The sequence below is a fragment of the Silurus meridionalis genome, chromosome 17 (assembly GCF_014805685.1).
Source record: "Silurus meridionalis isolate SWU-2019-XX chromosome 17, ASM1480568v1, whole genome shotgun sequence".
NCBI classification, from domain to species: Eukaryota; Metazoa; Chordata; class Actinopteri; order Siluriformes; family Siluridae; genus Silurus; species Silurus meridionalis.
Genome location: NC_060900.1, coordinates 1,468,101 through 1,491,831, shown reverse-complemented (window position 1 = coordinate 1,491,831; position 23,731 = coordinate 1,468,101). Strand labels below are relative to the sequence as shown.

Sequence of the window (23,731 nt, the reverse complement as noted above, 5' to 3'; positions counted from 1 at the left end):
AAAACTCAGCCACAGAGGCAGCAGGGTAAAAGGCAGCCACAGAGGCAGGGAAAGATGCAGCAGTGTGAGTTTCACGGGTGAACGATTGGCCAGTATTCTGCACTGAGAACAAAGAGAACTTCAGCACTGATTAACATTCATGTGTCTCTCGTCTCCACAACGACTCACAGCCGATACACACGACCTTCAATCCAAGGTCACGCTTTATTAACACTAACCAATATTAAAGTCCAGAAACACTCTAATCACATTTATAACTTCCTCACTCTCTCATTCATGACTTAATTTCCTTCTCTCTCTCTCTCTCTCTCTCTCTCTCTCTCTCTCTCCCCCTCTCTCTCTCTCTCTCTCTCTCTTTCCTCCCTCTCTCTCTCTATCTCTCGCTCTCTCTCACTTTTAATCTCTTTTTATTTCTTTCTCATTGTTCATCTCTCTCTCTGACTCTCTCTGTCTCTCTCTCTCTCTCTCTCTCTCTCTCTCTCTTTACCTCTATCCCCTCTCTCTCTATCTCTCTCTCTTTGTTAATGTGCAGCATATTTCACAATTAATGGTGTCCTTGCTGTTAATCAATCTGAACAAAGGAACGTTTATTAGCTTTTGCAAGGCACTCGACTCAGCTGCTCAGAGAACAAGAGAGAGAGAGAGAGAGAGAGAGAGAGAGAGAGAGAGAGAGAGAGAGAGAGAGAGACAGAGAGAGAGAGAGAGAGAGAGAGAGAGAGAGATGGATTGTAAAACTTATCCCAGGATCAATACTGCATCCGTCATAGCAGTTTTCTGCCACAGACCTATGTGTATAAGGATGGGGATATGTGTATGTGTGTGTATGTGTGTGTGTGTGTGTCTGTGAGTGAGAGTGTGTGAGTGTGTGTGTGTGAGTGTGAGTGTGTGTGTGTGTGTGTGTGTGTGTGTGTGTGTGTGTGTGTGTGTGTGTGTGTGTGTGTGAGTGTGTGTGAGTGTGTGTGTGTGTGTGTGTGTGTGTGTGTGTGTGTGTGTGTGTGTGTGTGTGTGTGTGAGTGTGTGTGTGTGTGAGTGTGAGTGTGTGTGTGTGTGTGTGTGTGTGTGTGTGTGTGAGTGTGTGTGTGTGTGTGTGTGTGTGTGTGTGAGTGTGTGTGTGTGTGTGTGTGTGTGTGTGTGAGTGTGTGTGTGTGTGTGTCAGAAAGTTTCAGTGTGACAGGGTGGGAGTTTGGAGAAGAGGAGGAACAGCTTGTTCTGTATGATTTCGGTGGATCGTGTCAGAGACGTTCTCCTGATATTTTGCTGACAGAGTAAAATCTCATCCTCAGCTGCACAGTGTGGCCTCCAGTGGAAAAGAAGTTCATCCAGAAGTATTGGATGATTCGGGCAGATCCTAAGAGAAGAAAAGACAGAATAGTATTGAATGTTTTACTGCTTCATGTTCTCTTTATGGTTCATTAAAACACGAATAAATAAATGTACATCTAAAAAATTTGAACTGGAGACTCCTTCCAAAACCACATAGTAGCGTATCCGGAACCTTCCGACCAAACGGAATCCAGATCCACCCTTCGCATTACATCACACTTGAATGGGCAGCAGGATGGACGCTGAAGCTTGCCTCGATTGTGCTCGGGTTCCTCCGGAGTTCTGGGAGAGAAAAGAAAACTGCTGATGAGAGAAGAAAGAAATGTACTACCTGTCAGGACGCTGGAAAAAAACTGCCACATCAGAAGAAGAGAAAGTGGTAATTGTCCTGAGGTTGTTGTTTTTTTCTTTTCCGAGCACCTTTGCTGCTTCTTGTGCTGAGCTGTGTGAAAGCTCTGCAGGAGTCCTGGAGGCGCTCGATAACAGGAAGAGCCTCGCTGAGCCTCCTCGAGTGTTCGGCGTGTCCACGCTCGCGGCCTCTTCGGCCCACCGGCGCTCGCGGATTCGCTGCGCGTTCGATCATTAGCGGCTAACAAATAAAACTCGATCCACGGTAAAGCTGAAGATATTTTTGCACGTTGACCTTCTGGACGTTTCTCCTCTCCTGACTGGGCCGTGGGCGTCGTGGCAACGCCTTCAGACGGCCGTCTTCATTACGCTTGTCTACAGTGAAAGCAGAGGTATTATTAGCAGGTTCACCTGCAGGCCACGAGAATTCTGCTTCAAGCTTCACAAATGGGTTCCTGAGTCCTGAGGAACCTTCTAGAAACCTGTTGCACACCTTTGCCCTGTGAAGTTAGTTGGGTTTTAGTCGAAACTTTTTTTTCCCAGCTGCCCAGTTTTGGTGCTTCTCATGTTCTTGGCTGAGAGGAGCACAAACTAATGTTTGATGTCTGAGATGCTTTTTCTTTTGTTTCACTACTTATTTGTGTGTGAAAATTCCAGAAGATCAGGAGCTTCTAAAACTCTCTGTGAAGTCACTAAGATTTTATCCCCATTATCTAATGCTCGAGTGATTTAGCACCTGATTGGCTGACTGGAGAATTTCAGATAATTTATGAATGAGCAGATGCTCAGATGTTCCTGATTGACTGGACGTACATTCTTCGGACATTTGGTCCTTATTTTGCTTATTTGGTCCTCCATTCTTCTGGGAAGATGTTCCACTTGATTTAGTGGAGATTTGTGCTCATTAGGCACTGGGGGTGCAGTCATTGTGTTTTGAGTCCTACCTCTCTAAACCTCCTTTCCAATTCCCTCTCTCTCAATCCCTCTCTTATTCCCTCTTTCCATCTCTCTCCACCCCATTCCTTTCTTACTACCCTTTTACCTCCCTCTCTCATTCCCTTTCTCCATCCTACCCCTCCTCTCTTTCCTCCCTATCCCATTCTCACTACTCTCTATTCCCATTCCCTCTCTCTTATTCGCTCTATCACTCTCTCTCTGTCACTACCTTTCTCTCCATCCCTCTTTTTATTCCTTCTCCCCTCTCACTACCTCTCTGACCTCCCGCTCTCATTCTCTCTCTCTCCATCCCATCCCCTTTCACTACCTCTATTACCACCATTCTAATTTTTTCTCTCATTCCATCTCTCCTCTCTCTCCACCACATCGCTCTCTCGCTCTCTCTAATCCCCTCTTTATTTCTTCTCTGTCCACCTCATCCCTTTCTTACTACCTCTCTCCATCCCTATCCCTTTCTAACTACCTCTCTAACCGCCTACCTCTCTCTCATTCTTTCTCTCCCCACCTCATCTGTCTCGCTACCTTCCTCATTCTCTCTCTCTCTCTTATTCCCTCCCTCTCTCCCTCTCTCCACCCCCCTCTGTCTCAGGTACAGTGTTTAGGTGTCAGAGTAGTGTAAGAGAAGCTCTTGTTTTTCTGCTCCACCACAATAAGTATAACGTTGGTGATTGTAGTTCGAGTAACGTATCGCTCTGTTCACGTGGACGTCCTGTAATCACGCCTCACCATCTCCACGTTCCCTCCTCCGCTCCTCCACTCCTCCACCTTTCAGCTCTTAAATAACTGCCACACACTGCAGTGAATTATCTAAACCGCAGGCTGTTTGCAGGTTTATTGTCCTCTTCCTCTCCTCGCATTTTTCCAGGGTCTTCGTCTTCTATTCCACTGAAGAAGATCAAACACTCAGCAGGTGTTCCAAGGGCATTTCTTATAAAGGGCAAAAAACTCGAATCGTAGCCTTGTAGTGAGGTGCAGTTGGAGATCAGTGAGACGCTGAGCGATAAAGGCAGCTCACGTCTACTTTAAAGACGTCCCCCGATAAAGAGACGACACGACAAGGCTGAGGATCAAACCCGCACCATGGCGCCGTGTGTTCTCCGAGTTCTCCTGTCTACCCCTGAAGACACGCAGATGTTTGTTTTGCAGTTTTTTTTTCTTCTCCTCCAGGACAGACAATGAAAAGGTCACAGTCTAGCGCTAATCACCTCCCATCCTGTTTTCCATTTAAAAATCAGCTGCAGAAGAAGACGAGGATTCGAATTTTAGCATAACGACGTTCACGAGGACAGACAGAAGACAGGTGGAGAGGACGGGTTTTTCCGGGATCATCTCCGGATCAAGCCTTCAGAGAAAACATTCTGTTTGATGGGATTCATCAATTTATAAAAGCACGAACAGTCGTATAGAAGCGATTACAGATTTACCCACATAATCCACACTGGATTGCCAAAAGTATTGGGACACCTGACTTTTCCACCCATATGTGGTCCAAACTGTTCCCAAAAACTTGGAGGATATTTTCCCTTCACATGAACCCAAACCTGTTCCAGCATGACAAAGCCTCCATGCACAAAGCCTGGACATCTCCATGAAGATATGCTTTACATGGGTTGGATTGGAAGATCTCCTGCTCTAGAGCTCCAACCCTGTTGAACATTAGTAATGCCTGCTTTTTTGAATCTCTTTCATCAAAATGAACGAATCGATTCATTTAGTTCATTTCTTTAATTCTTTAATAAACTTTACAGCGTGTACAGGAGTCACGTGACAAAAGAAAAATGCCTCGGACTAGAAGAGTCGAGATCTGAACTATGTGTTTAGATTAGATTAGATTAGATTAGATTAGATTAGATATCACTCTTTTAGGCGACTCGTTCTTCTGAGTCACATTAAGATTTCACTATTGAGTATGATGAATGTGAACTCTGACTGCACCCCAGGCCTCCTCACCTCACCTACTTCACTACCTGACTTTACTATCACCCATGTGTCTGACTGAATCTCCACAAATCTCCATAAAATCTAGTGGAACATCTTCCCAGGACAGTGGAGGTTTATATAACAGCAAATGGAGACTCAATGTGGAATTAGATGTTCATAGAGAAGCAGTCTTATGATCAGGTGGTCATATTGTGTGTATTATAGTTTATATGGCTCTTTAAATTCATTATAAAGGGAATAAAACACATTGGAGTCTGACAGGAAACTGCTGAACATCTACAGGATGGTGTGATAAAGTTCTTCTGGTGTCAGAGGAAAAAGACTGAACACCTTCTGACTGATCAGAATACACAAATTTTTACCTTTTAAATGCTTCCAGTATGTGTGTGTGTGTGTGTGTGTGTGTGTGTGTGTGTGTGTGTGTGTGTGTGTGTGTGTGTGTGTGTGTGTGCAGACGAATGGATTAAATCCGGAATGACATGCGAGCTGACAGCAGCGTGTCCCCTCGTGCTCTGGAGCTCTCCGGTTCTTCACAAGCGTCTGTCAGAGGTGCAGAGACGCCTCGGGTCACGACGCAGCAGAGCAGGAGTACGAGATAAATGAATAAAGAGAAAGAGAGAGACGGAGAGAAAAAGAGAGAGAGAGACCTGAGTGAACCCTAGTGTCAGGTTATAAACTAAATCTCCTTCCTCCTCTGTAACGTTTACGGATTTATCTGCTGTTCATCTGTTGATTTGTGTTCATGGCTGTTTCCTTCGCGCTGTTTGAAACGAGGCAGAGGAAAGGCAGGTGCTGACAGGATCGCTGGAGGGAACAAGAAAACAGAAACAGTGCTCTGTGTGTGTGTGTGTGTGTGTGTGTATTGCAGTATACAATCGTCTTTATCCTGTTTATACACATCTCTAACGCTGCACACGTGTCCCCAGGCGAATACGTTTGAACACAAGCGTATTACAAACACAACGGCGTTCTATAGACTCTGTAGATCAGAATTTACAATGAAAATGATGGTTTCTCACCATCACAGCATCAAAATACCCCAACTGCATCTGCCCCCTGAAAGCTTCAGCAACAGACTGTAAAACGCTGAATTAATTTCTGATTATTATTATTATTATTATTATTATTATTATTATTATTATTATTATTATTATACTCTTTCACCCATATGTGCTTCCCCCAAACACTCCCCACAAATTAGTGTTTGGATGCTGGAGCATGAAATCTTTATCTTCACTTGAGCTATGAAACTCAAACCTGTTCCAGCACGACAATGCACCTGTCGGAACATACACATTTTCTTTGATTGGGTTTGGAGTGGAAGATCTCCTGCCATAGAGCTCCAACCCTATTGGACATGAGTGAATGTGAACACTTACTGCACCGAAATCTCCACAAAATCTAGTGGTACATGCTCCACTCTTCTTGGAAGATGTCCCACTAGATTTTGTGGAGATTTGTGCTTCAAATTCAAGATTCCAGCCAATCACAATCCAGTATTCACACCTGAAATTCCAGCCAATCACAATCCACTATTCAAACCTGAAATTCCAGCCAACCACAATCCACTATTTACGCCTGAAATTCCAGCCAATCACAATCCACTATTCACAGCTGAACTTCCAGCCAATCACAATCCACTATTCACACCTGAAATTTCAGCCAATCACAATCCACTATTCACAGCTGAACTTCCAGCCAATCACAATCTAGCGTTCAGACACCTGAACTTCAGCCAATCACAATGTAGTGTTTAGACATGTCCAGGGTTAAATGGTCGTTTGAACAGACAGACTGGTTGTAAACGACGGTGTGTTTGGAAGGTGGAGTTGGAACACAGGAAGTCGAGCGAATCTGCCGTCTTAAGTTTGTTCCGAAAGATGGATTTTTCCTGAGCCGTAGAGGAATCAGTGACGCGTATCGGAGGGCAGAGGCAGTGAGTCGAGGCCCCGGCGGAGGCAGAGCTGCGGGGGCGAGGACGCTTTCTTCGATCAGCGGCAAAACAAAAAAACTTTGCGAGAGTGACTCAGCGAGAGAACACACACTCCGTCCGTCCTCTCGTCCCCTTTCATCAGTGCTTTTAATTAAAAAGTAATTTCTTTCCGTCTCCATAAACACTGAAGATGAGGGAGAGAAAAATGAGGCAGGAAGAAGAAGCATGTTTTCTTTTTTTTCACCCAGAGAGCAATAGGAGGAAGCGGTTGAAAGATGGAGTGATGTACAGAGCGAGAGGTTAAGCCGCGCTGAGCGCCGGGTTTCAGCTCCGGCGATCGATCACTCACCTGCTCGATAGGAAGGAGCAAAGGGATAAAAAGACGTACAGAAAAAAAGAGTCTCTCTCTCTTTCTTTTTCTATCTTATCCACACACTATAGAGAGATACACAGTAACACTATTGAGTTTCCGTTTCCTGTTCAGCCTCCAGTCCTCCTCACTCCTTAACCGTATTCCCAGTCCGCCATTTCAGCCATTTCGCAGCAGCTTTACGGTTTATTATTCTCCTCGTTATAGACGTCTCATAATCAGCGCAATGATGATGAGTGTAAAGTATATCGATACTAATTGAGCACCATAAAGCCTTAAATATCCTCCTGACAGTCTTCTAGCAAGAACTGAGCTCCTTTCAGCTTGTAATGGAAAGTGATCTCACAGGGTTTTTTTTTTTCCTTCAAGTGGGGAAAACTCATTTTCCAGTCATTTTGGAACAAGGGTTTTGATTATCCCTCCCTCCAGATGGGACGCCATTGATCTGCGGAGCTCCTGAATAGAACACACAGGGATCGTATTCATAATGACTACAATAACAGCACTGTGGCGTAAACGCTGGATCTGATTATGCGTTTCTCGATAGTCCTTCGCTTTGTTCAGTGTTTTTCAGAAGGTGTTCACGCACCAGATCTAGATATTATACCTAGTGTAGTAGGGGATTCTGAACAATCTGGCAATCATTAATCTGTTTTTCTTTTTTCTGGGTTGATGTGTTGTTTGTCCAGCAGCCGACGGCACCCTCGAGGATAAATAACGTTTTAAATAACGAATTCATTTCCAGCCCCGGTGCGTTCTGTCCTTCCCTTCATCTCCCTCCCTGTCACGACGCGAGCAGGCGTCCAGACGTGTCGTCTCCAGCTCGACATTTCCATTTCTAAAGAAATCGGCCAGACCGAGCTACGTCCAGCGAGGACAAAATACAAAACCCTCCCGAGCGTCTTCTTCTGTGGCCCCCTCCGAGGCCGACCTCGGCATTTCAGTGCCGGTTCCTGCATGAAGAAAAGCGTCTCGTTGAAATTCAACAGGGTTGCCAGATCCTCCCACCAGACTCATTGATACGGGGGCGGATTGCAGGTGTGGTATTCATGAGAGCAGCCAGGGATTTGTCCTATAAAGTTAAAATATAGCCCTGTCACCTCCATCCGGCCATGTTTTATTCACGACCGGCCCTCGCTGCCTCGTCCAGCTCTCGGGCTATTCCACAACCTATTCCCTTGCTCCTGTCCTCCTCTCTCTCTCTCTCTCTCTCTCTCTCAGTTCTGCTCTATTCTATTTTATTTGGAATGTGTTGTAGAGAGGCCAAAAATGGTCTCAGAATCTCATGTTCGAGGCTCTAACAGGAGTGAAAAGAAAGATCTGCTTTTACCGTCTCTAACTGCGTCTAACAACCACTTCATAGCACCCCCCCCCCCTTCCCCCGCTCCCCTTCCCTCGCTCCTGTCGTCCTTCTCTGTCTCTTTCAATACAATTCCATCTTGGAGTCTTGTGTTCTACTGACTTACAGAGGCAGAGCGAAATAACACACACTCTAACACTCTCGGTTCGGCTTTACAAGACACCGTGTCGAACCGTGTGGTGATTTTTGTCCATTTATTGTTACATTTCGAGTTCATGAAAGAAATTACTTCCTGTTCTTATTTCTGTCTGAGCAGCTTTCTTTTTTTCTCTCTCTCTTTCGAAGACACGAATGAGCTCGTCTGTCCTGAAGATACTACAAGCTGGTATGAAAAGGTTTGGAGACTAATGGTGTAACTGGTGCTGTTCTGACCCACATGCGTTTCCATTTCAGAACGGACAGCAGGTCAGAACAAAGACCAAAAGGGAAATTCTGCAAAAGAGACGTCTGACATGACGTACGTTTGACATATGGCGACTCTACGATAAGTTGTAAGAGGTGTTTCTAGAGACAAGAGCGGAAGAACATCACTGGAAGACGATGAGAGATCAGGAAGACCTTCGACAAGCTCGACCGCTGAAAACCATTCAGTAACTGGTGCATGATGATCGTCGGAGAACACATGATCTCATTTCCACACCCACACTACACACCAGATATGGCTGATGAAGATGAAGATCCAGCTCGCCATTTTGACACTGTTGAGAAGTTCCGGCACGAATCTCAGAAGATGCTCGACACGTTCTGAAATGAAGAATTTCAGGACATGTTCCAGAAGAACGCTGGAAGAACTGAATTGACTATTTTGAAGGTAATAGTGTGGAAACATATAATATACTTTCTTGTAAACAAAACAATTCTCCAAACTTTTCGATCCCACCTCGTACCTCTGAAACTGGAGACTCCTTACACACATTAAACAAACATCTCCTTACTGAATTCCACCACCTCATTCAGCTCTTCCACTGCCCCTGTCTTCTCTTTCTCTCCCTCACACTCTCTATGCTACTCTATTTTATTTCCAACGTGTTTTGGAGGACGTGTTGGTCTCTTGTGCTTGAAGCTCTAACAGAGGCAGACAGAAATAACGTACATTCTCCAATCTCTAACCACATGGTGATTTTTATCCTTTTATTGTTGTTTCCTGAGTTTGTGAAACAATTTCTCTTAAATCACTCTTAACATAAACTCTCCCGCTCTCTCGCTCTCGTCTCGGCTTTACAAGACTCCGTCTCGAGCTGCTCCTCGACTTTGGGGTGAAGAAAACTGTTCACTGTAAGAAATAAAGTACACACACACCTCCCCGGACTGCACACGTTCGCAACAAAAGAAGAGAAAAAGTCATAATTCCACCGCCTACGCACGAAACTCATCAAACAGCCGAGCGTCTCGTCACAGCAGGAAGAACATCTCCTGGATGTTTACTCAGAAACGCTGGAACTCCATGTTCTAATTTGGCACACATTCATTTCTTATTTATAGAGCTTATGAGGTCAGTAGACACGCACACACTACACACTACACACACACACACACACACACCACACCACACTTATCTAATCTCTTTGTAGTTATATCTAAACACACACAGATGAAGCCTTTGTTTTGACACCAGAACCGAATGCGTCTTCTTCGCCTGTCCTTCTCCAGTCAGTCAGTAGTGAAGTGAAAGCGGTTTATTCGTGTAAACACACCGTGACTCCACCTACCAAACCAGATGTTTTCACCTCGCACTTTGTTTGACACAGCAGATGTATTTACTCTGCGTTACCGTTAACGAGTGACGAGTCCCCGAGCTCACGCACCGAGAATCTGATTTTATTCTGAAAAATTTTTTTTTTATTTCAATCTCCATGTTTGTTTTCGCTTCTGCTTCACGACGTCAAGTGTCAGAGTTTTACATGTTCCACCTGAAGACTCGAGCAGGAGGTAAAACACCGAGAAAAACAGCAGAGATAATGATCTGACATGAGCGCAGAGACATGAAGAGCACGAGGACGAGCATGATGATGATGGTGTTGATGGCGATGATGATGATGGTGGTGATGATGATGATGGTGATTATGATGGTGATAGTGATGATGGTGGTGATGATGATGATGATGATGGTGATTATGATGGTGATGGTGAGGATGATGATGGTGATGATGATGATGATGATGATGATGATGATGATGGTGATGATGCTGATGGTGATGATGATGATGATGATGATGATGATGATGGTAATGATGCTGATGATGCTGATGGTGATGATGATGATGGTGGTGATGATGGTGATGATGGTGATGGTGATGGTGTTGATGATGATGGTGGTGATGATGGTGATGATGATGGTGGTAATGATGGTGATGGTGATGGTGATGATGATGATGGTGATGATGATGGTGATGGTGGTGATGATGGTGATGATGGTGATGATGATAGTGATGATGATGGTGGTGATGATGGTAGTGATGGTGATGATGATGATGATGATGATGATGATGGTGATGATGATGTTGATGATGATGATGATGATGATGATGACAATGAAAATGATGTTGATGCTGCTGATGATGATGAAGGTGCTGATGGAGTAATACTACACTGTAATGAAACAGGATTTGAGCTCCAGTGCTTCCCAGAACTCAGTGACGCTTCAGCACCAGAATCAGCTTTAAAAGCAAAGTGATAAACGTCCAAAAGTTTCTTTTTACACCAGAAAGATTTCATCTTTCTGTCTTTCTCTGTCTCTCCATCTCTCTTTCTTCTCCTTTAAACCATCAAGGCCTAATTACATTCCTGTGAAATGACAGAGACGGGAGGCAGGAGAGAAACGTGACGTGGTAGAGGGACACGTGTCTCTCTACCGGCTTGTTAGCACTCCGTCTCTCCCCAAGAGCCTCTTCTTTACTTCCTGTCACTCTTTCTCCTCCGAGGCCTTAATGACACTCCGTGCTGCCGTTTCACACCTTTCTGTATCGTAGACGTGACACCAGGGGGCGAGAGACGCTCTACAGGGAGACGCCGCTGCTGCTGATCGCTCGGCATCATAGGAAACCTGCTGAGTTTCTTCAGTATGGAGAATGAAATATTCCTTACTTTCTTTCTTTCTTTCTTTCTTTCTTTCTTTCTTTCTTTCTTTTTTCCTTCTTTTTTTTTACTCTTTTACTCTTTTTTCTCTCTCTGTTTCTCTACCAATCTTTTTCGTTTTTTTGTCTTTCCCCCTGTCCCTCTCTCTCTCTCTCTCCCCCGCTTTTTGTCTTTCTTTCCGGAGTTTAAGGAGAAAATTTTTCAGAAATATATCCAGTAATCCCAGGCTTATTCTCTATGTGATGCTCCCATCACCGTGCTTCACAGTGTGAATGATCTTCTGATATCCTCCGATGGATTGGTTTCCACCAGAATCACTCTGTTCCGAAGCCAGAAAGTTCAGAGAACATTTCTCCACATTTCTCTGAGTCTACAACACGCCTTTTTATCCAACTTCAAATGGAATTTTGCTCCTTCATAAACCCAGGCTTTGTTCAGCGTCCAGGCCATGAGCTTCTCCAATTGAGCTCGCTGATCTCCAGTAGCTCCAGTGATCTCTTCAGAGCTTCAGCTCCTAAATCAGGAAATAAAGTTTTGTAAAGATCTAGAACAGGAGAGAGGAGAAGGAATGAGAATTGCAGCAGGTCCTGATGCAGGGTTTATATAGGGGAGGTGGGAGCTCAGGGGTTAAGGCATTGGACTTTGGATCAGAAGTCACAAGTTTAATTCCCACCAACAATCTGCCACTGTTGGGCCCTTAAACAAGGCCCTTAACCCTCTCCTGCTCAGCTGTTAGTTGCTCTGGATAAGGGCGTTTGCCAAATGCCATAAATGTAAATGTAAAAACCCATGAGATGAGTGATGAGGAACTGAGAAGCGAATAATTGCTTCTGAGAAACAGTTTGTGAGAGGATTCAAGCTTCAGCACTCAGGAAAAAGATCTGTAGAACATCTGACAGTAAAGAATTAAGGTCCTGAGATTAGCTCAGGTTTCAGCGAGAGATGAATGACAGCCATTTTTATTTTCTATTTTCAACATTTTATAGAATTTATTCACTATGAAGCTAAAAAGGTTCGTTTCTGTGAAGAGCGAGCGGAATTACAGGATAAGAAAACTTTCATTTGCTTTTGTCTTTAGTCGGGTGAGAAGATCAGAAATCCTGCTCCGACTCTGGAGGAAGAAGAAGAAAAGAAAAAACACAGAGACGTAGAAAGATCAAAAGTACAGCACTGGACAGCGCTTTATTTATAATCGTCTTACATTCGGACTTGAGTCATGATGACGGTGATGTGTGGATGTCTGGAAGTGTGTAGCTCAGAACACACACACACACACACACACACACACACACACACACACACATATACACACATATACACACAGCACATAATGGCATACACCAGCTGTGTGTTGGCCCCAGGATTGACCCGGAGTTCAGACCATCCATTTTGTGTAGGGTTGAGGCTCACAGAGTTCAAATCCCTCCATCAGACCTCCATCAGAACTCCTTATCATCATCGTCTGAACATCATACGTGTGTGTGTGTGTGAGAGAGAGAGAGAGAGAGAGAGAGAGAGAGAGAGAGAGAATCAGACCACAGGCCCCATCAATGTCCGGCTGTGGCTTATTACCAGCTCTTCACTCCGCAAGCTCCTAATGTTCTCCTGCTCCCTTTTAGCCCACTGAGAGGCTGTTAACCCCTCTGACACACACACACACACACAAACACACACACACACACACACACACACACACACACACACACACACACACACACATGCACACAAGATGTTTTGCTGATGATAATGATGCGGAGGATGGAAAGAAGGATGAGGAGGTCTGATGGAGAGATTTGAACTCTGATCTCTTTCCTGATCCCATGCTGCAGATGTTCTCCTTTTTAACACCATGCTACAGGTGTTCTCCTTTCTCACCCTATGCTGAAAACATGCAGATGTTCTCCTTTTCAGCACCTTCCTAACACCATGCTGCAGTAATGCAGATGTTCTCCTTATTAACACCATGCTTTAGACAGACAGATGTTCTCTTTTTCGATACCATGCTTTCGTTCTTGTAGAAACGTCTCATTCAGAGTAACTGTTGATGTGGTAAAGTTTCCTGTAAATACAAATGTGTGTGTAACATTCAGGGAAGCAGTCTCCAATTCACATCCAATTCAGAGCTTTGTTACAGTGAGTTTTCACTAAGAGAGAGAGAGAGAGAGAGAGAGAGAGAGAGAGAGAGAGAGAAGGAGAGAGAGAGGAGAGAGAGAGAGAGGGGTGAGAGAGTAGAAGAGAGAGGGGAGGGGCAGAGTAAGAGAGAGAGTGGGAGGAGAGAAAGACAAGGAGAGAGGAAAAAGAAAGAGAGAGCTGGGGAGAGAGAGAGAGAGAGAGAGAGAGAGAGAGAGGAAAGAGAGTGGGGGGATGAGAGAGAGAGAGGAAAGAGAGTGGGGGGATGAGAGAGAGTGGGAGGAGAGAGTAAGAGAGAGGGAGAGAGAGAGCGAGAGAGAGAGAGAGAATGAGAGGGAGGAAGAGAGAGACAAGGAGAGAGAGAGAGAGAGAGAGAGAGAAAAGATGCTAGTGAGCGAACAAAGGTTTATTGCTGCTATTAAATGTAACTATAAACCAATAAACATTAAACGTAAGCGTAAAGGGATAAAAATACGCGTCTCGTTGTTCTGTAATGAATAAAAAGCACAAATCCTCGGACGTGTAACACAAAACATAAAACACATGAAGTGCCGTTAGAGGAAAACAGAGGGAGTGTTTTATTCCTTTTATAATAAACACAGAATGGAGTTTATTACGATTTACAGTAGAGAACGTGGAGAACATTGGAGAACATTGGAGAACATATTGGAGTAGAGAGCTGAGAAGCGAGTGATGGTTCTTCAGTGTTGGGTTGAGATGATTATCCCATCATTCCAGAGTTTCGGTTCTGTACAGCTGATCCGCAGAGAGAGCTCGGATGCTCCTCAGTGTTCTTCCTTCATCTCACCACTCTGTCAGCACCCCATACACACCTACACACAGATTCATGTGATGTTTAAATGTTGATCATGAGGAGAGAAGGATGAGAAGGTCTGGTGAAGAGATTTGAAGTCTATAAGAACTATTAGATGATTTCTTTGTTCTTCTTCCTGACACCATGCTGAAGATGTTCCCATTCTTGACACCATGCTGAAAATATTACTCTTCCTGTCACCATGCTGCAGATGTTTTCTTTCCTGAAACAAACCTGCAGATCTTCCTCTTCTTCACACCATGCTACAAAAGTTCTTCTTTCTGACATCCTATTTCAGATGTTCTCCTTCCCAACACCAACCTGCAGCTCTTCAGTCATGGAGATGCAGTGTATATTATATTATATACTATAAACCATAGAAGATGTACAGAACAGAACGTTGTGTGTGCAGATCGGTTCTCTGTCAGAAAAACTTCTAATGGAGGTGAAGAACCGTAAACAAACCAGGCGTCACTGCACTGCAGGCGTATTTAGATCCTGCAGACGACACCAGCATTTTTGTGGCGTCTTTTCATCTTTAAAGTGTAAATCTTTGTAAATGTTCTTTGTCTACAACACACACACACACACACACACACACACACACTCTCACACACACACACACTTTCTTTTCAACCCACAGCCTTTTCAAGGTTTTAATAAAACAGTCGGCAGCTCAGCTCCTGACAGAAGGAGGAAACGCGTCACACGGTCAGGCGAATTTACAGCCTCGTGTCATTCTGATCCTTGAATTAAAAAAAAAAAAGGCTCGATATTTGAACACTATTACGAACGCCGTGCCGAGACGACCTTTAAAGAGACGGATGAGATTAAATAAGAAAAAAAAACACCATGTATAGATGTCAAGCTCTCTCCGTTTTTTTCTTCCTTTCTTTCTTTCTTTCTTTCTTTCTTTTCAGCTCAGGATGTATTGAGGAAAGAACGGGAGGAAGAAAATCTCTTGTGCCGAAATGAGCCTGTCATTAGCCTTTCTGTAGAGATTAGCTTGTCATCTCGGCCTTTCAAAAAAAAGAAAGTAATAAGGGCAGGAAAGCAGGAGGGGAATAAAAGAAAGTGTCGAGAGAGAAAAAGCGAAAGCGAGGATTGAAGGGTCTGATCGCTCTGACCTTCACGACCCCCCGCACACACCCAAGGTCAAGGATGCGGCTTAATTGAAAAGCAGCTGCTAATTAGGTAACTGGACCACATTACCCACGTGTCCCTGAGAGTGTTAGAGACAGGACGGAGAGGCGGAGCCGTCTCTATGCGCCTGTAATGGCCTCAATTATCTTATGTGTGTGTGTGTGTGTGTGTGTGTGTGTGTGTGTGTGTGTGTGTGTGTGCGCCTCACTGCCTCACCGGTTTAAAGGTTAAAGACTGGCGCTGGTCTTCTTCTAATGAACTCCCCTCGCCTGCAGCTTCCTCCTGATCAAGTGCACCACTCAGGTCACTGCTGCACACTTCCTTCCTCACCACTTCTCTTTCAGTTCTCAGGCTTCCTGAGGGTCTTATCACCGTTCAGCCGAGAAGAAATGAGAAACGCGGCATCCAGAATGAGTCGCTGTTTTTTTTTTATTTACTTAGACACAAACACTCGCACTCTTCAAAACACTGAGGAACACTGAAGGGATTAAACCCTGGATTAGAGACACATCAGCATGGTGTCATTTTCTGGCTCTGATGTTTCACTCCAATCCTTGAAGCTACTTGCAGCTTCCACACACATACCTGTGATCGTATCCTGGAAGGTCAAACCAAACTCAGGTCGGACACAATGCATGGTGTTTACACGGAGGACTAAAGCCAAGTTAGAACTAATAACAAGAACACAAGAAACCTGATCAGATATCAACTCTGGCTCGGTGATGCAAAGAGTACGTGAGGAAACCAAAAAAGTATAAATATACAAATTGATCAAAACAGTCAGAGGTGGAAAGTAACAAATTACAAATTTACTCACGTTACTGTAATCAAGACGTTTTTGTACTTCTTTTACTTCAAAAAATTCGAACACTCATTACTTCTTTAACATCTGTTACTAATTAAAATAAATACATTCATTAATTCGTTAATTGATTGATTGATTGCTTGATTGATTGATGGGCGAAGAACAAACACGCTAAACTCACATAAACAGAAAGATGGAGACGGACAAGACGGACTCAGGGACTCAGACGAAAGCGAAATGCGAAAGTTGTTTGATGCGTGCGTTCGCTGTCCAAATCCTGAATCTTCATTTGCAATTTCTCTCACGATCATAAATTTTCTTTATGCTGCGAAACTCACATTAAACTCAAATCGTGTATTATAGTGTTTTCTTTTCTATTTTTGTTATTGCACTTTAATTTGTAAAAGTGTTCTTCAATAAAAAACAACTGGTTTGAGATTTACATCTAAAAAAATAACAAAAACTGTAATTTTTACTCTGAGTACATTTTAATGAGCTACTTTTACTTTTACTCGAGTAGATTTTTAGACCCGTAAAATTCATTGCGGTAACAGAACTTCAGTAGAATATTTTATTACTTCTTCAAGCTCAAATAACAGGTACTGACAAACACGAAATGTGGATATTTATGGTATTTGGTAGATTCTTCACTTACATCTGAGCAGTTGTGAGTTTAAGGGTCCTGCATAAGGGTCCAGCAGTTTCAGCTTGGTGATGCTGGGATTTGAACTCATTCCTTCCGATCCAGAGTAAATCCACTGTACATTAGCAGGATATGGGTTTAGATGCAAGAAACTGAACCAAACACACTCAGAAGCATGAATTCAGAACAGAAACCTGGGTGTGAGAGGGATGTTCCCGGCACCATGACTGTGAATGTGTGTAATGTGAAGGTCAATATTCATCCTTGTTGCATAATCCAGGATTCAAGGCTTTGATTTCTGGCCAAAATAATAATAATAATAAAAAACTGTGTCCTTATTCATGTGTCACAATGTTCAGTGTTCATGGTGGATTTATCGCACCTCCATGCCACACGTTTACTAACCCACGTGTATTTATCACTCTTGATTCTGTGGATCAGGAGGTTGAGGTGTAACGTGTCTCTCTGACGTGTCCCGCAGGACACGGAGATCCTGAACACGGCTGTGCTGAACGGAAGGACGGTGGCCGTGCCGGTGAAGGTGGTGACGGTGGCGGTGGACGCAACCATTACGGACGTCTCGGACGCCGTGCAGTGCCGGTCCACAGACGAGGACGTGGTCAAGGTCGGTGAGCACATAAACACTGAGAAGGGGCGGGGCTTAGGCTTGGGAAAGTATCAGTGTCTTATTTATGAACTTCTTTCTTTCTGTTTTAATAAAAAAAGATCCCCGTGGTGTCATTTTTATAGCAAATGCAAAGAAATGTGACAATCGAGCGCTCAAGACAAAATGTGGGTTCAAAACCAGCGAAGTAAAAAATCTTCATTCTGTTTGACCAATTACAGAAGCAAACATATCATCATTTTCATTTTCTTTGAAGCGGCAAAATTAGAAAATCAAAAAAAAAAAAAAGATCCGCTCTGTTTTATTTGAACACGAAAATGAATTCGGAAACTTTTTTATCGAACTTGAGGTTCGCTTCAGCAGCTCCGCTTCTCACTTCTCTTGCTTCTCAAACTGGCACGTAATTAGTTCCTCAAAATGTCCTTCTCCATTCAGACACAGTCCAGTCTCAAACACACACACACACACACACACACACACACACACGATATAATTACGTTTTATTACAGGCTTTTCAGAAGTTCTGAACAATGAAGCTAAATAAAACAGTGGTATGATGAAGTCAATGAGAGAAAACGTTCAACGGGTTCACAAGGACATTTTAGACTCTGAACAAAGGCATGAAGATAATTATATAATTATATCTACATTGTGTGTCTAGAAGTATTGTGACACCTGACTTTTCCAGCCATACGGAGTTCTTCACCAAATTGTTCCCTCGATATGTGGAGGTACAGGACATCTCTGGATGCTGTAGCATGAAGTTTACCTTTTACGTGAACTAGGAGAACAAAATGTGTTCCACCATGACAATGCTCCTGTGTGCAAAGCCAGCTTCATGAAGATCTGCCTCACATGGGTTGGAGTGGTAGATCTCCATTTACAGAACCCTATGTTTATTGCATGTCAGACCTCCTCACCGCAACCTAAATCATACCTGACTTTACTAACAGCCTTGTAAATGAATGAATCTCCACAAAATTTAGTGGAACATCTTCTCAGAAGACTGGAGCTTATAATAAGAGCAACTGAGAACTCAGTGTAAAATGGGATGTTCAGAAAGCACATGACAATCTCATAGCCTTATGGTGCCTACAAACCTTTGGGCATATTGTGTAGGGGAAAAAGGACTGATAGTGGACCAGTTCTAATCCCCTGGTCCGTTTTATATTACCCAGAATGCACCAGAGTATAAATAATGCACAGACAGACAGACAGACAGACAGACAGACAGACAGACAGACAGACAGACAGACAGACAGACAGACAGATAGATAGATAGATAGATAGATAGATAGATAGATAGATAGATAGATAGATAGACAGGACAGGATGCTGACTATAAGTTCCACTACATTAACTGGATCTGTTATAAATCCTTCTAAAAGTCTTGATAATAAATTACACCGTAAAAAAAATGAATGGCTCATAAATCCCACACTGAGTGTGACTGTAATTAGGCGTGACAGAGGGCATTAAATCCCACCTCATCAGGCTTCACTGCTTATTTGATTTACTGGGAGAGTGTAATTGACATTTCATGAGGTAAAACGAAACATGTTCCGCCATCCCTGAAATCTGATCTGAAACACTGGAGTACCAACAACAAGGTGGAATTAAACCCGTTTCAGATAAATCAAATCTGTGTCATTTAATTGCCCTCCGTTTCAGATGAATATGGAATGATAATTAGATACGCTGAAGAAATGAAATCGTCTCCACACGACGACATTCCCAGGCATCCAGGAACCTCCTACATCAGCGATTTTACATAAACTCATACACCCCTCATACACACCTCATACACACCTTATACACACCTCATACACACCTTATACACACCTGGTACACACCCTATACACCCTCCTACACCCCTCATACACTCCTCATACACAGCTCATACACACCACACCTTATACACACCTCATACACACCAAACCTCATACACACCTCATACACACCACACCTTATACACACCACACCTTAGACACACCTCATACACACCCCATACACACCACCACTTATACACACCCTGTACACACCTCATACACACCTCATACACACCACCCCTTATACACACCACACCTTAGACACACCTCATACACACCCCATACACACCACCACTTATACACACCCCATACACACCTCATACACACCTCATACACACCACCCCTTATACACACCACGTACAGCACATTGCTGCTGCAGGACTTTTCTCTGTCACCAGCACAAACAACTAATTACCACAAATGACAGTTTGTAGGAAGGAGATGGTGCAGAACATATCCACATAAACACAGCACGTGTGCTTCAAAAATAACTCTGCTTTGGAATCTGATTACATGTTTTCAGCTTGTTTGTTTCAATTGTTACGACTTCATCAAAGGAAGTTTTCTTCAGCACTGAGATTTACACTGGCATGTGGTTTTGGGGCGGAGCTGTGATCTGATTGGTTACAGTGGTATTTAGGGTGAGAATTAAGTCCACAATTAAAAATATTGGTACTTGGGGCAGGGATTAAGGTCATAATTGAACACAGTGGCATTTGGAGCAGGACTAAGATAGCAATCGGATACATTTCGTGAACACTGTGGTCTGATTGGTTACAGTGCTATTTGCAGCTCATATAATTGGATATATTGGTAATTGGGGCTGTAATTCAGGTCGTAATTGGAAACAGTGGCATTTAATGAGGGAACTCAGGTCATGGTTGGTTTTTGGAGTGGAGGTTAAGGTCATGATTGGATGCGGTGTTATTTGAAGAGGGAACTACAGTCATGATTGGATGCAGAGGTATTTGGGGCAGTGACTCAGGTCATAATTGGATACAGGGGTATTTGGGGAGGCAACTCAGGTCATTGGATGGAATGGTATATAGGGTTGGAAATACGGTTGGATTTTTGACTGTTTTTGGATGCAGAATATAAGAGTATGATTTGTTACAGTAATAGACAAAAGCTGTATTTGTGACAGGGCATATGGTTTGATTGGTGACTTGCTTTTGCTGTAGAAACAGCTGTTTATTATTCACAGTAGTATGTGGGGCAGGAACTGTGGTCTGGAGGCTCTTTAAAGCTGTACCTGTAAGTAGCAATCATACACACAGAGTGCAACAACGTGTTTGATGGCTAAAGTGTTACCCTCACCATCAGAATTGCCGCTGCAGGATCCAACTCAACCCTTTTTTCTAGAAACTTTCCGTAATTAAGTTCTCACGTATTTTCTCTGAACTGACCGACGCACTACTCCAGGCTGCTAATGACACACTTTAACGAGTCTTTAAGAAAATTACTTTAATAGCAGACCCGTAACAAAGGAACCAGTTGAATAGTTTCCCTCCTCGCTAAACTTCACACGGAGGTTGATAGTCGGCTTTGATTGCAGCTCGTTGTTCAATTACTGCAACTTCAGCCTGCCGAGGCTCCTGCTGCACGTCGTCGCTCCACGGCTGGCTGCATCTGAAGCAGAATGGCTTTTATTCCTTCCAGTCAATATACCCAAACATCGTCTGTACTAGTCACCGCTGCACACGATTCTTTCACACATCTGTTTTAAATGCCGTTGATGTTTCTGCCTCTTTGTTGTCTTTTGTCTGAGTGTTCTCGATTTATTTCATTGTAACGTTATTATCAATGTGATTATTTCAGATCGTGGTGCCGCTCCGTCTTGCCACATCGACGTACCTCCACATAATAACACACCGTTTGTCAAGTCGTTTCAGACGGATAAATTCTCCTTTAGTGCAGTTTTAATAGTAGGATCTAGACAGGTGAAGTTTTAATGCCATTTCACGTCCAGCATTTGATGTGACATACTGTTGTGTTATAGTCCCTATATTAAGAAATAAATGACAAGGATTCTCAGAGTAAATATTAGATGATGATTGATTAAGTTTTGCCACATGTGTTTTAGTTGAAAAGCACCTTTTAGCACACTGACTTACGAAGGTCGGTGCTCCCTGTGACTGTGCATGCAGCCGTGTGCTGCCATCTGTTGGCATGTTACAAAACTTTTTGATACCACTCGTATGTCCCACTTTTCCAGCCATTTGAGGTTCTTCCCCAAACTGTTGCACGATTGTGGCACATGGTTGCAGAGGACGTCTCTGGATGTCGTAGCATGAAATTTTCCATTCATTTGAACTCAATGTCTCAAACCCGTTCCAGCATGACAATGCCAAAACAAGCCAGAACATCTCCATGACAATCTTCTTTACATGGGTTGGAGTGGAAGATCTCCTGCTATAGAGCTCTAATTAGTATTGAACACCTTTGGGATGAATGTGAACGCTGACTGAACCTCAGGTCTTCTCACCTCCATCACTACCTGACTTTACCAAGACCCTTGTGGCTGAATAAATCTTCACAAAATCTTGTAGAACATCTTACCAGAGGAGCTGAGCTTATTATAACAGCAAATGGCAACTCAAGGTGGATAAAGTGTAGATTGTTAGTGTTTTTCTTTTAAATGATCAGTTTCTTGATGCTGTTTTCTCAGAACAGAAGGAATGAGAGCAGGTGAAGGAGATTCTCCTCAGATCAGTTTTTTTAAATCCATCAGATTTTTCTTCCTTAAACAGGAAGGTTTGTCTCTCCATTATAACACCTTACTGATTAGTGCGAATGTGTTTGCTTTTATTTGTGTTACATATTTATCTGTGTGTGTGTGTGTGTGTGTGTGTGTGTGTGTGTGTGTGTGTGTGTGTGTGTGTGTGAAGAGAGTATTGGTGCCAGATAGTCTGATTACAAATTACAAGTGAAAGAGAGCAGGAGAATTGTTTGTGTGTGTGTGTTTGTGTGTGTGTGTGTGTGTGTGTGTGTGTGTGTGTGTGTGTGTGTGTGTGTGTGTGCACTGGAATCAGTCATGCAAGTGATTTAAAGCACGATTTGGAGTCAGTCAGGTAGAAATGAAGTCCACGTCAGCCTGAGCAGAAGCAGATTAGAGTCCTGCTGCTCGGCTCTGTGATTTATTCCTGCTGTAATCACTGCAGCTACACAACTCTGTGTTTACGACAGAAAGATGGAGTAAAGTCAGGTGCTGAATGTGGTGACACGACACCCAAGGTCTCAAAAAAAACCACAGAGCTGTACGTTTCACATAAACAAGCTAACAGAGCTACAGGTTCTGCTGTGGTGAATTATTTACACCCTCTACTCCACTCAAAACTTTTCACCAACTTTACAAACCAAACTTTACAGCAAATGTATTTTTAAAAGTTAATATCCACACAAATGTAAGAATAGACACAAACTTTACACCAACATTAAATTGGCACTTTCAAATGTAAATTTTTACTTCAAGATTAACAATAAAATCAAGCTTTAAACTTTACACTGAAACTTCAAATCTTATTAAGCTTTACGTTAAACTTGAACCTTTACACCAAGTTATAAGAATACACTCTTTAAATTCAAACCCTAAACAAATTTAAGTTTAGAGACAAGATAAACTTTACATTCTAGCTGTAAACTTTAAACAATAATACAACTTTACACAAGGCTTTTACACTCCCTACACATTGATTCAGGCTCTAAATCTGAAGCAAACTTTAAACTATACTTTACAAAACTTTAGACCAACTTAAAAATATAACATACTAAATGCTTTAAGATTAAAATTACATTTACATTAACCTTTAGGTGTAAATTTTACATTTACACTTTAACAAAATATTACACTAGATTTTAGAAATTTACACCCAAATTACATGTAAATGTACTCACTTTAAACCAAACATTCTCTAACTTACTCTAAATTAAACTTAAACTTAATTTTACATTAGGCCTAGAATTCTGACTCAGTGTAAAGATGAACATTTAAACTTAATTTAAGTTTTAAAACCTTACATAAAATTACAGTAAACATAAAGTTGAGTGTAAACTTTACATACATTTACATACAATTAACACCAAAGTTAAACATGACACTGTGTAAACTTAACATGAAATTTACACTAAAAGTAAACATTACACGGTGTAAACATAAAATTGACACTTATGAAAAACATAAAATTAAGTATAAACTTTACATAAATTTACATAAAATTGACACTAATGTAAACATGATATGGAGTTTAAAGTTTACTTAAATGTACTTGAATTTGACACTAATGTTAAACATTTAATTGATTGTAAACTTGACAAAAATTTGACACTAAGGTTAAACATGACACTGTGTGCAAAAAAAGTATAAAACAAAAGCCTCCCTTCCCTTGTTTGAAAAACTCTTTTACCTGATTGTCTTCCTGTGAAGCTTTAGGGAACG

The 23,731-nt window shown here is 42.6% G+C and overlaps 1 protein-coding gene and 1 long non-coding RNA gene across 2 annotated transcripts in view; one reads left to right on the top strand and one right to left on the bottom strand.

Annotated features, from left to right (window-relative positions):
* The window catches only part of si:dkeyp-14d3.1 (transmembrane protein 132C), a 163,867-nt gene that overhangs the window by 123,790 nt on the left and 16,346 nt on the right, over window positions 1-23,731 (top strand). The window contains exon 5 of the mRNA XM_046871716.1: window positions 17,324-17,467. Within this exon, the coding sequence (XP_046727672.1) occupies window positions 17,324-17,467 (144 nt within the window). The remainder of the gene's footprint in view (window positions 1-17,323; window positions 17,468-23,731) is intronic.
* On the bottom strand, window positions 13,992-17,048 carry LOC124400121. Its single transcript, XR_006928323.1, has 2 exons — window positions 16,855-17,048; window positions 13,992-14,270 (listed from the first exon to the last, which is right to left on the bottom strand). It is a non-coding gene; the product is annotated as an uncharacterized LOC124400121 (long non-coding RNA).